At 41.3% G+C, this 13992-nt stretch overlaps 1 protein-coding gene and 1 long non-coding RNA gene across 6 annotated transcripts in view; one reads left to right on the top strand and one right to left on the bottom strand.

Moving 5' to 3' along the window:
- Positions 1-13992, bottom strand: part of LOC125930695 (uncharacterized) — a 220685-nt gene that overhangs the window by 71980 nt on the left and 134713 nt on the right. For 4 of the 5 annotated variants that reach the window (XM_049642673.1, XM_049642671.1, XM_049642676.1 and 1 more), the window contains exon 3: positions 8881-8911. The exons of the other annotated variant lie outside the window; for it this stretch is intronic. In XM_049642673.1, the coding sequence (XP_049498630.1) occupies positions 8881-8911 (31 nt within the window). The remainder of the gene's footprint in view (positions 1-8880; positions 8912-13992) is intronic. 5 annotated transcript variants of the gene reach the window in all.
- Positions 8918-11846, top strand: LOC125930705 (uncharacterized). The gene is made up of 2 exons (XR_007460226.1): positions 8918-9186; positions 9452-11846. It is a non-coding gene; the product is annotated as an uncharacterized LOC125930705 (long non-coding RNA).

Here is a 13992-nt window from a genome sequence, read left to right as displayed (position 1 = left end):
TGGGCTCAGGTCATGATCTCAAGGTTCATGAGTTTGAGCCCTGCGTCGGGGTCTGTACTCACAGCTTGGAGCCTGCTTGGGATTCTCTCTCTCTGCCCCCCCACCTCACCTGTGCTCTCTCTCTCAAAATAAATATATAAACATTTTTAAAATTTTTTTAATAAAAGACATCACCTTAATTCATTCTTCTGTTATCATCCCAGGTTTCCTATTAGATTTCAGATTTCATGTCCTTATATCCTTTACCATCAAGATAATGTGTTAAACACTCAAGGAAAATGATTTGTTAAACTTTCATAAACTGCATGTAAAAAAATCCACAAATCAGAAGAAAAATTCTTTAGTTTTGGAACTGAATATTTGCTCCAGATACACTTGCCATTATGTATACCTCTTTTCTTGGCAAAGACTAATGTATTACCTTGTATTATTCTTTACCTTTTATCTTGGGCCTATCTTGACCATGTGATATTCCCCCCTATCTTTCACAATACCTAGCGTTACAAAGAAACACGTTAATTATGGACAGTTGATAAGGGAACTTTAAATGTCATAGAAACTAAGAAATTTACATCACTAAGGTTTGGGGCTCAATGGAACATCATTAAAGAGAAAGCCCCCGACTAAATCTCTGGGGTAGAGCTGTCCAGTGTGGTAACCAGAGTCTCATGTGTTCATTGAGCACCTGAAATATGGTTAGGCCAGATTTAGATATGTTGCCAATATAAAATACACCCTGGATTTCAAAGACATAGTACTAAATAAAGGATGTGAAATGTATTATTAATAAGTTCACAGTGTTTGTATGTTGAAAACATAATTTGGACATATTGAGTTAAATCAAAATGGTAAGATTAATCTCACCTGTTCCTTTTGATTTCTTTAAAAAAAATTAATGCTTATTTATGTTTGAGAGAGAGAGAGAGAGAGACAGAGCACAAATGGGGGAGGGGCAGAGAGAGAGGGAGACACAGAATCGGAAGCAGACTCCAGCCTCCGAGCTGTCAGCACAAAGCCCAACCCAGGGCTTGAACTCACGACCTGTGAGATCACAACCTGAGCTGAAGTCAGAAGCTTAACTGACTGAGCCACCCAGGCGCCCCCCTCTTGATTTCTTTTAATGTGGCTACTAAAATATTTAAAAATTCATGTGTGAGACAACCCAGACGTCTATCAATAGATGAATGGATAAACAAAATGTGGTAAATCTGTAAAATGGAATACCATTCAGTCTTAAAGAGGAATGCAATTCTGATACATGCTACATGGAAGAGGCTTGAAAACATGCCAAGTAAAGTAAGTCAGACACAAATAGGCAAATATTGTATGATTCTACTTTCATGAGGTACATAGAATAGACAAACTCATAGAGAGAAAAAGTAGAGTAGAGGCAGCCAGGGGCTGGGGGGGATGGAAGGATGGAGAGTTAGAGTTTAATGAGTACAGAGTTTCTGTTTGGGATGATGAGAAATTTCTGGAAATGGTCAGTGATGGTAGCCCAACACGGTAAATGCCACTGAATTACACACTTAAAAATAGTTACAATGGTAAATTTTATGGTATGTGTATTTTACCACAATTCAAAGAAAATTCAGCTGTGGCTCTCATATGTGGCTCACATTATATTTCTTTTGGACAGAGCTTCTCTCAAGAAGTTTAATAAAGGGCCAGGCACAAATGCCCTTCTATCTATACTACTGACGCTATTTCAGAGTTCAGCTTTTGGAAGTCAGAAGAAGCTAGGGTTCGCCTTCTGGCTCAGCCCCTGACTGGCTAAGGAATAATCCTAGAAGCTGTTACCCCTCAGTTTCCTCAAAATGGGGATTATAAAATGCACCACCTAGGAGCGTTGTAAGTCTAAAAGGGAACATACATACTACACGGTGAGGAGTATAAGCACAAGAGGTGACACTGAATAAATGGTACTCATTGCCACTCTAGATGGAGGCAGAGTCTTCCGATGTTAACAGTACCTAACTATTTTGCTAATATGCCTGAGGAATAACCTGAAAGGCTCAAGAGCATTCTACTTACCTGGGCGAAAGCCTGGTCAGTAAATGTCATCCCCATTCTGGAGACCACGGGAAAAGAGCTAAGTCCAACTCTATAGAAATAGCATCCATTTAACATTTTTTTAATGGTTTTTTTTTTTTTTTTTTGAGAAAGAGAGCGAGCGAGCATGAGTGGGGGAGGGGCAGAAAGCGAGGAAGACACCGAATCTGAAGCAGGCTCCAGGCTCTGAGCTGTCGGCACAGAGCCCTGTGTGGGAATTGAACCCACGAATGGCGAGATCATGACCTGAGCTGAAGTCAGACGCTTAACCGACGCCCCAGAAATAGCATTCATTTTAGAACCTCCCTTCTCCTGTTGTTTCCGGTATGTCACCCCATCATGTGATACATGCCTTCCGAAAAAAATCTGTTGAGCACAAGTGTGCACTGAAAATAACCAAGATTGTAGAGCACGGAAGACTAGGGGCAGAGGACTCAAAACCTGCCCACTTTGCAACCAACGGACTAACAAAACCAACAGGCCCATGGGGAAAGAAGTGGGCCAGCTGAGGTGGGTGACTCGTCACGGCTAGAGGTTACTACAGCGGATCTTCAAAGGACACAGTCACACACACACACACACAAAGTGTAAATGATGGCAGCGCCTTAGCTGGAGCGGGGCTGGCAGGTACTGGGACAATGTGGGTGGAAGTGGAGTTCTGAATCCTGGGAAGCCATTCAAGTGGGCACGGGAGGAAGGGCCACCATAAGCAGAGAGAGCTGAGCCAGGCTGAGGGTGCTCATCCTTTGAGAAGGACCCACAGGGGTGGGGCCCTATGCTGGAATATCCTCTAAAAACCCCTGAAAGGTCTGCTACCAATGTAGCAGGTCAAGTTGAGGACGTCTCCCTTTCTTGCTGTAGCTTTTAACCGGACTCCCGCTAACCCTGTTCCCCTTGGCTACGGAAAAAGAAAATCACATAAAAACCTTATGCCTTCTGCAGTCCCCTCTTATAATAACAAACGACCCAATTCCCACTACAGAGCCATACGCGTTTTCTTTGTGCCAGGGGCAGGACTACATACATTATCCTATTTAATATTTACCCTGTCTCCACACATCTGGTGTTATTATGCCAATTTTAAAGTTATTACCTTGCTGAAAGGTCTCACAGCAAGTAAGTAGCATAGCATTCACATTAAGTCTGCTTATCTCACATCGTGTGCTCTTACCCACTGTACTGTACTTCCTGGTCATTTGAGCCTGCCTGTCATTTAGCTTATTTACAAATGTGACCAAATCCTTGAGCAGAATTTAGGTTCAGCTTTGCCTGAGCTCACCCCTCAACAAACTACCGCTGCCCGTTCTGAACCCACTCCATCTAACATTAGTGAAAATGGATGAAATGGTCCAGGCATCTTTCTTCTCTAAAGTACTTGGGAGAAGTGGAAGGTATCATTTCATGATCTAAGATCTCTAGCTCCGAGGCTATTCTCATGAACTTATCTCCTGTCGGGGATGAAAATGAAAATCATTAGGCTGTAGGTTTTCTGCGTTCTACTAAGGCTTCCAAAAGGTGACCTAAGTGGAAGAGTGTCAAAGCAGAACCGGATATGTCCCAACTACCAGATCAGTTATGGTTAAGACTGATAGGATGCAAACCAAAGGTCTGATGGGAGAGAGTCTTGAATGAAATTCTGAAATGGCTTCAAGCAGGCTTCATGCTGTCAGCACAGAGCCTGACGCAGGACACTATCCCATGAAGTGTGAGATCATGACCTGAGCCCAAATCAAGAGTCAGACACTTAACCGATGGAGCCACCCAAGCACCCTAGTACAGGATTTTTTTTTAATATGAAATTTGTTGTCAAATTGGTTTCCATACAACACCCAGTGCTCATCCCAACAGGTGCCCTCCTCAATACTCATCGCCCACCCTCCCCTCCCTCCCACCCCCCGTCAACCCTCAGTTTGTTCTCAGTTTTTAAGAGTCTCTTATGTTTTGGCTCTCTCCCTCTCTAACCTTTTTTTTTTTTTCCTTCCCCTCCCCCATGGTCTTCTGGTTTTTTTTTTTTTTAAAGTTTAAATTCACTTATAGAAAGTATCCAAATCAAGGATGGCAAACTCCTGTGGACTGGCCAAATTTGGCTTGTACGTGGATTTTCTGAATGGCCAGGAACATATAAAAATACTGAATTCAAAAGTGAAGCCAAAAAAAAAAAAAATTCATTATAGCTACCTTCCCTCCTTTATCATGTCCTACCGCTCAGTTACACATTTGAAAACCCAGTCTCCTCCCCGAAGGCACTCACATTTGAAACCCCTATCTTAAATGCATGTGACACGATCTCTGTTGTATTAGCATTTACTCATCAGCACAGGCCAACACCCATCATACGGCCTACGACTTGAGCTATGCCGTTTCTATTTTGGGGGGGAAATGGATGCAAAGCTACATTAAGAGGTTGCCAATTAAGAGTAATTAAACATTTCACTTGCCTTAATAGGTCCAATTAGATTTGATTCATCTCTAATTTTATTACCAATGAGCATATTTTGATGATTATTTTATATCTTAACTTCAGAGGAGAGAAATGCTCATCTCTTCCTCTTAGGCTTTTTTCCTCCCCTTGAGGGATGTGATAGTGAGTGATCATCCTTGTTCTTCCTGACTCTTGGTGCCACTACGTAAATCCCATCTCAGAGCTGAGAATGGAATCAGGGGCCCTGGGGCAACTTTTGGCTTTGGATCACCTCCCTGAATTATTCATGTGGAGCCGGGTGGGTGAGTGTCCAGCCACAAAGATCCAGAACCAAGGCCAAGGAGGGATGCTGGTCTGGAGTAACTGAGGAAACCACCACTGGCGCCACTGACTTGGAATCTCCACGTAGAACCGCATGACTTCAGCTCAGGTCCAGGTGCCCCTTGACCTCTACTACTTAGTCCTCTTGTGTTAACTACAAAGGGGGCTCTGATGAGCCAAGATGTCTCTCTGACCTAGTATGAACCTTTGAGTCGTTTCTTTCAGCAACCCCGCAAGAGGTTTCAGAGAGCCTGGGGATTTTCAGAACAGACACCAATCCCCAAGCTCTAATTTTCCCCTTGTTGTACTCTTGTGATTATCCCATCGGTGTTAAGTTGATTGTATGTTTTTAGTATATTTACTGAGTACCTCTGATGCACAAAGCACTATTAGAGTCTTGGTCGGGGGGGTACAGAGGTGAACAGGACACAGATCCTGATCTTCAAGCATAACAACTAAGTATCATCTGGAGTGTCCTTGATAGTGGCAGAAGTGGATGTGATGTTGGAAGTGATGCCTTCAGAAGAATTCCAAGGCTCCAATGAGAATCAGCAGGAAGGTAGGCTCTGATCGAGTCACGGCATCTATTCCGCCACGGTGCAGAAGGGCGGCAGAGTTTCCTTCCTGACCAGCAGCCTAACAAGGGAGATAATACTCTTGTCTCTTACCCAATCATCTATAATGTCACACAGAACAGAGAAAAATAATCACCAAAATTGGATCTGTATGGAATACACATCAGATGTTAGGTAGGTGCCTAATATACATTTACCCTTATCTTTTAAGAATACTTGGCATTGTTTCACTAATGACTATGTTTAGAACTGGGATTTGACTTACGAGGTTGGCACGGTTACCCCAGCTCTTAGATGCAAAGGTACAAATTCTTACATTTCTATATGGTGATAGAGGAAGAGTGCCCTAGCAGTTAGAGGGTGCAGACGCTCGTAACGCATTCCACATTTACAGCCTTCGGCTTCCAAAACGTAAAATGCTGGGTCAACTTGATGATTTACCAAGTCCCTTCCAGCTTTTCCCATTCCACCAGGAAGCCTAGCTCGCTTCACTCATGTGTGGAGAGACTTAACAAAAGTAACTTGACAGAAAATCGCCAAACCGCATGCATTTTCCTCCTCCGTAAACATTCAAAAAGCTTGATTGTGTGTTGTCATCCCAAGAAAGGAAAAGGATGCTGCTGGAAGAACTCCATGCAATCCATCTGGGTGGGTTTTGGAGTCTGTGAGGTGATACGGTCAAGGAAGTGGCCTAGGGTACAATGACTTCGGGACATAAAACAAGGCAAGAGGGTTACTGGTCTCTAACAGTTGTGACCAGGTTACTGAAGGTATGTAGGGAGAATATGTTCTAATATCGACTACTAAATTGTTAACACTTTTAATTAAGTTTGGGGACCCCAGCATTTTAGAACCAGCTGGGTTGACATTATTGAAAACCTTGTCAGCTGCCATTCAGTAACACCACAGGCCAAGGAAGCTCTTGGGAAAGTTTGCTCATTTCTTTATTTGGGTTGTTTGTCCATCCATGTAATTTTAGGAGTCTTCTTTTGAGTCCAACAGCTGTTAATACTAACAAAACAATAGCTTTTTAATTCCAGACTATCCCTCATCACATAAATAGTTAAGGTAGAGGATAGTGGGGCACTTCTAGCCATATTTTTTCATCCTTTCCAGATTATAGTTTTGAGGAAAAACAGGGACATTTGACCTAGGAAAGCAGGAAGATTTATTCATTCAGTCTTCAGATGAATAACCTAAATATTATACATCAGTTAAGCTTAAATTTAGTGTGTTGGGAAACACATTAAAAATTAAAGACCCAGGGGACATTATCTTATTTTATTTTATTTTATTTTATTTCATTTTATTTCATTTCATTTTATTTTATTTTACTTCACATTTATATTTGAACTTACACAGTAATTCCTTATGTTAACTTAAACATAAGGATTAAGGTTTTCAAACATTCTAAGCTTACTATTAAATTTGGTAGCTAAAGGAAGGAATTTGCATCACTTAGTGGGTAACTACTTATATTCTAGTTGAAGAGAGAGACAAAAACCCCAAAAGTTACTCTGGTAAAGCCGCACTTTGATTTGTGCCAGGGATGGATAGTGGTTCACGTTTCAGAACATCAAACATAAGTAGAGGCTGGGCTATGTCGAAATGCTTAATTTCATACTGCAGAACCCAGTGGCGTCCCATTAAAAGACAACCCCTTGGTGTTCCAATGTGTGAATCAAACATAAGGTTTGGCTCCTTCAAGCAACCTTCCAGAGAAATAGTGCCTGAGGTGGGGAAGCAGGTTTTATTTACCTACTATTAGCGTTCTGCTCAGCAACCCAGCCAAATGGAATCTAGCATAACCATCCAAAGAAGAGCTAAATGGGGAAGAGAAAGACCTGAGAAAGGAAAAGCCCTCTCTTTTTTTTCATGCTATCCCATCTCTTTCTGCCTTCCTCTGTTTGCCCCACTACCTCATCGCGCAGCCCCTCGTGAACTCTACAGAGAAGTCAACTGCATGAATATTAAGTAAACAGCTAGCAGTCGCTGGACCAGCCGGTCTCTACCCAGTCAAAAATAGATGTCTCAGTTGCCTATTGCTGCATCCAAAGCTTAAAACAATTATTCAGTTTGCTCATGATTTGGGGTCAACACTGTGCTCTGGGGTCAGCGCTCTGGGCTGTGGTTAGCTGGGTAGTTTCTCTGCAGGTCCCAGCTGGCATCACGTGTGAAACTGCAGTGATCTAGTGGCCCAACTGGGGTCGGATGGCTTCACTGTCATTTGTGGCACTTAGTGCTGGCTGTAGCTCATAGCTCCTATGTCTCCAGAAAGATAGTCTGAGCTTCTTCTTATGGTATTAGCATGCTGACAGCCAAGCCCCAGGGACACAAACCTATGCCTGCATTGCATGTTCTGATGTCCCTTTGGCCAAAGTTGGTCAAATAGCCAAGCCCCATCAGTAATGGAGGTGACTGCACAAGAGCATGGGGATAGAAAGGCATGACTTACTGGAGGCCATACGGTAATAACTTACTCCAGTAGATAAGGATAAGTGACAGGAAAAAAAAGGGAAAGGGGGGAAGGCTTGTTTTAGCTGACTTAGGTAGCATGAGTAAAGAAACAAAAGAAACAGGCTCTAAGACTTGGGATACCACCTCTGCTTTGGATTCAGAAAATACAAGGCAGAATGATGCAGATGATTTTTCCACACGCAGTAAGTTCCTTAGCCCTGCTGCTGAAAACTGGCTTGCTTAAAACAAATTGGGTCCTGGGGTGTCTGGGTGGCTCAGTCACCTGAGCATCCCTCTCTTGATTTTGGCCCAGGTCATGATCGTGCAGCTTGTGAGTTTGAGCCCCGTGTTGGGCTACATGCTGACAGTGCAGAGCCTGCTTGGAGTTCTCTCTCTCCCTCTCTCTCTGCCCCTCCCCTGCTCATGCTCTCTCCGTCTCCCTCAAAATAAATAAATAAAGGTAAAAACCAAAAACCAAACAAACAGAACATAAAAATCACAAATTGGACCTTTTATTTATTTATTTTTAAATGTTTTTATGAGACAGAGCATGAGCAGGGGAGGGGCAGAGAGAAGGGGAAACACAGAATCCGAAGCAGGCTCCAGGCTCTGAGCTGTCAGCACAGAACCCAACGCGGGGCTTGAGCTCATGGACTGTAAGATCATGACCTGAGCCGAAGTTGGACGCTTAACCAACTAAGCCACCCGGGCGCCCCTCAAATTGGACCTTTTAAAAGCATTCACTTCCCTAAGCCAATCTAAGAACAAAGTGGGTCCAGGTTCTATTTTCCTTGATTATTCCTTTCTGATTATCTGAATTCACTACCACATATTTCTAGAAGTATCAGTAACACACACACACAGATAAACTTGAATGAAGTCATGGAGTGCTCTTACCGTAAACAGAAAGACATAAATCAAATGTTATAGGAGCCAATGATTTGAAAATCATACAGTAGCATCAGTGACCTCCTCCTGGAACTTTTTTTACCTTGTCATACCCACTAGCCCGAACAGCCCTGCTTTATAATGGACACTCAGAAAGGTACTTACTTGCTTTTGAGAGATCTGTCAAATGGACCATCTGTAAGATCAGAGAATCACAAAGTTGGAAAGAATCTCAACAGTTTCCCCTTTGCTAGTCAACTTGTGGTCTATATTATTCAAGACAGATGGACCGTCATCCTATTTTATACTGATGTTTGCCTCATGCCAAATTCCTCTTTCCTGCACACATCCCTTTTTTTATTATTATTATAGAAAAGAAATTGTAATCTCTGGCTCGCTTAATCCCTTTATAAACCTACATAAGATAAATGGGACCTGGAAATGTTTCAGGATTTGACCAAATCCATACAGGTCTCAGTTTTGTTTTTTTGTTTTTTGTTTTTTTCAACGTTTTTTTTTTTTTTTTTTTTTTTAATTTTTATTTTTGGGACAGAGAGAGACAGAGCATGAACGGGGGAGGGGCAGAGAGAGAGGGAGACACAGAATCAGAAACAGGCTCCAGGCTCCGAGCCATCAGCCCAGAGCCTGACGCGGGGCTCGAACTCACGGACCGCGAGATCGTGACCTGGCTGAAGTCGGACGCTTAACCGACTGCGCCACCCAGGCGCCCCTACAGGTCTCAGTTTTGAGAGAAAGCAAGAGAGCTAAAGCAAGAGAGAGAGATAGCTATCCATTCATATACAATGGAACTTCCATGATTAAGTTAGTCATTTAAAATGAATGCACGTCTCCTAAAAATTTTCTCATGAATGTAATAATATCAGCAGCAATATTGTTTCTTCTGTCAGGCAATAGGCTGAATGCTTTGGAGTGTCAGCATAGAGACTGTGTGTCAGTCTGGGTTTATGTTGAACAGTCAGTTCACCCACAGATGAAAGAGATATTCAAGAGAAATCAGACCCAATATGGTAGTCCTAAGGGACCAGGGAAATACCAGTCCTATCATTTCATGGCAAAATGGAAAGTCATAGAGCAGGAAGGAGATTTGCAACCCCGCTTATACTTATGGAGGTTTTTCCCTTGAAAAAAATATCTGGACATACAGAATTTTGCACACAATTTCGGGGGTTTTCACAGAGACCCTGATACCTAATAATGGGGACCTTGGACTCCTGTATTAAGAAATAGAGAGAGGGGCAGCTCTCTCAGTCGGTTAAACGCCCAACTCTTGGTTTCTGCTAGGGTCATGATTTCACGGTTTGTGGGTTTGGGCCAAGTTAGGCTCTGCGCTGACAGTGTGGAACCTGCTTGGGATTCTCTCTCCCTCTCTTGTCCCTCCCTGCTTGCTTGCACATGCATGCTAGCTCTGTCTCTCTCTCTCTCTCTCTCAAAACAAATAAATAGGATGGAACTGGAATGTATTATGCTAAGTGAAATAAGTCAGGCAGAAAAAGACAAGTATCATCAGATTTCACTCATGTGGAATTTAAGAAACACAACAGATGAAAGTAAGGGAAGGGAAGGAAAAATAAGATCAAAACAGAGAGGGAGGCAACCCGTAAGAGATTCTTAAATGCAGAGAACAAATGGAGGGTTGTCAGAGGGGAGGTGGTTGGGGAGAGGATGGGCTAAATGGGTGATGGGCATTGAGGAGGGTACTTGTTGGGATGATCACTGGCCGTTGTATGTAAGTGATGAATCACCCGGTTTTACTCCTGAAACCAATACTCCACTGTATGTTAACTAACTTGAATTTAAGTAAATAAATTTAAAACAATAAAATCAACTTAAAAAGAAAAAGAAGAAAGAAAAAAAAAAGAGCCTAATTCTTACTAGGAGCCTTTGGGGTGGCTGACACTTGACGGACTTCTCAACCCACCTTTACAATGGCCTTGAAAGACAGGGCTTGGGGTTCCCATTTGGCAAATTGGGAAACTAAGATCCCCAAGAAGTTAAACTTCTCCAGAGACCACACTCTTAGCAAATACCAGGGAGGGTTTCAAAATTGCGTCTTCCTGTCTTCCCAGGCTTAACATTTGAGTCAACCCCAAGAGATAAAATAGAGTGTGAGAGACTAAAACACAACAGGGACAGGCATTTTGATAAGAGACCATTTATATTAGAAGCTACCTAAATGTCTCAAATAGTTACCCTTAAAGATACTATGATTCATTCATACAATGGAATATTGTGCAGCATTAAAAATCATACTTTCCTGAAGTACTTAATGGCATGAGGAAATGTTCACAACAGCAAGACCACAGAAGCAGAATTTAAATGTATATATTCTGGGGGCACCTGGGTGGCTCAGTCAGTTAAGCATCTGACTCTTGTTTTGAGGTCAGGTCATGATGTCAGTCGTGAGACTGAGCCCCACGTCGGGCTCTGTGCTAAGTGTGGAGCTTGCTTGGGATTCTCTCTTTCTCTCTCTCTCTCTATCTGCCCCTCCCCTGCGCTTGCTCACAGACACTCCCTCTCTCTCTCTCTCTCTCTCTCTCTCTCTCTCTCGAAATAAAACAATGAACATTTAAAAAAAACTAAATGTACATATTCTATATAGTCTCTATATATGTAAATGTCTGTGTATCTATACACATATATGCACACAGTATATATGTATACCGTATAATGAATACAGTATGGATGTATATGAATATACATTATACAGTATGTTCCATGGATGATGGAAAAAGAGGTGATTTTTGTCTTTTTAATCATTCACCTTTGACCTATAATGATTACTGATTATTTTTATAATCAAAAATGGTGAATCATTTTTAAAGTCGAAGTACGTATAGTACTTGGATGTCCAAACTGTCTTCTAAAGCTCAGAATGAGGGAGCCAGAAGGGACAATCCCTTTTTAATGATGGAAGAACTAAGGCCCAGACAATTGTGACCTAAATTCAAACAAAAGTTTACATAAAATTAGTGGCACTGTTGCATAGCATAGTCTTTTTTTTTTTTTTTCCTTACGATAGTCTTTTATTTTTCCTTTTTACGTGCTTCTTGTAGTACAACCTTATCTGGAAAAAATGTCACCCTGAAGCAATGTTTTGAATCTCCGTTGTTGCCATGTTTACATGAAAACCAAATTAGGGCTCTCATTAGAAAGACAGATTGCCCAGGACCCTGCAAACTCTGTCTTCTGTCCCTTAGCGCCGAGGGGACATGTAATCTCACCCTACACAGGATATGAAACCAAGAGGACAGGGAACCCAGTTTCTATTGGAAGGCAATTTGCTGAAAGCTTTCCTTTCCTTGGGCTCTCCCTCCTGTACACATCTTCTAGAGGCTGAGCCAGATTAAAGCGAAACACCCTGCTTCCTCAGCAGAATCCACCAAAGAGACTTTTTCTGGCAAAGGTTTACAATGGATGGATGTCAGCCCCTGGGGAATATTCAAATATGTGTACATTTGTTTCCCTAATCACCATAAATATTTACATTGTGCTTATCAGTAGATTACATTATATATTTATTTAGAACTATCATTTACAGTGCTCTCCCTTAATTGGGAAACGAAACAGCTGTTTGGCACTTAAAAGAACATGTCATGTCCCCTTTGACTGATCACTTAAAGAGGACAGGGATTAGAAGTATTTACTTTAGGATTTCTAAAATAGGCCTGACCAGTTCTATGCAGAATGAAAATGATTTCTCAGGAATCTTCTGCAAAACCAGATTATAGAGATATATGGTAAGAAATGATAAGTAGAAGAGCAAATTCCTCGGAATTAAAGGGCATATGTCACCAATATAAAAGTGACTGGGGAATTGCGTAGTTGGTGTTTCATTTCGAATTGTGTTATTTACTCCATCAGCTCCTTTGCTATTGAGTGCGTAATGGTATATAAGTCCATGGAGTCACTCCTTGATTTGCTAACTAATCTGCCAGTGAGCAGCTCAGAGGAAAGCTCTTCAAAAGGGATTGTTTATTCCAAAGGGGGGGGGGGATATATATATATATATATATATATATATACCTCTTTTAAGTCATATTTGCAATTTTTTCAAATATCAAAACATAAAAAATCAAATGGCAAAAAAAAAATCAAATGGCAAGTTTTTTAAATGACTAATTTGTTTTATATTATGATCCTGCTTATAATGGAAAAGAAAGACTTAAAACCAGGTTTGTTTTCTTTTTAATTAAAGTGGATGCAAAGCCAGCTTTTCTGCTTGTACTTACTTACAGGAAATATAAAATCCATGGTGAATATTGGCTTTTTCTGGCTTTGCCCACATAAAAATGTATTGGTTATATGTGAAAAGGTGACTATACTTTAGGGAAACAAATAAACTTACAGTGAATTCACGCTTAGTGTAGCTATGTTAATATAAAGGAAATGGTTGTGTTTACTAATGCCGTATCCAGTTAACGGTGTGTGAAGTTCAATTTAAAAATCCTATACAAATAGTTTATAGGATACAAATGCGGTCAGTTAGAACAAGTTTCTTAAAGCATAGCCGATTTACATAGATTTGTATCAACATAGATTTCTAATCCACCATCATTATCAAATTATTTCACATTATCTTCAAGGGGAAATGGTTTTGTCCCCAGTGGTAAACATAGTTTAGCACTCTACTTTGAAGGGTAGGGGGGTTGTGTGTGGAGTACGGAAATAACTCACCACTTTAGTTCATGGTATTAGACATTTTTGAATAATAGCCAAAGGGTTCTTGTCAGTTTCAGGAATTTACCAAGTACACAATTTCACTTTTCAGAAGTGGGCCTGGAATCAAACTCTTAATAGAACGTGATAGCAAGTCTGTGTCATAGATTTCAGGAATGGCTTGAGGGTGCTTTTCAGAGTTTCCACATACTAGGAATGTTCAGTCAAGTCAATAAAACTAAACTCTGGAACCAAGCAGTCACGGTGGGAAAATGACTACGCACAGAATGCCAACAAAAAAGGCGAGCATGTTACGTCAAATAGTGATCGAGAAATCAGGCATGGGGCAAGGCATAGCAGAATGGTTACCAATGAGGATTCCAAGTCAGGCTCTTTTTCTTACTGAGGTTGTGACCTGGAGCAAATCATGCAATTTTCTTTCAAAGTGATTTATTTCTGCAGTGAGTATTGATAGCAACCATGTACCCCCACTGGTAGCATTTAACGCAGCTGTAAATGTTATACATATTCTGTACTTCTTTGCTTAATATTTGTCTTCTCTTTTTAGACATTAAGTAACTTTAAAACTCTTTTTTTCGT

This window comes from Panthera uncia, chromosome A2 (assembly GCF_023721935.1).
Source record: "Panthera uncia isolate 11264 chromosome A2, Puncia_PCG_1.0, whole genome shotgun sequence".
NCBI classification, from domain to species: Eukaryota; Metazoa; Chordata; class Mammalia; order Carnivora; family Felidae; genus Panthera; species Panthera uncia.
Note: the sequence above shows the minus strand (reverse complement) of the source record. Positions and strands in the feature narration are given on the sequence as shown.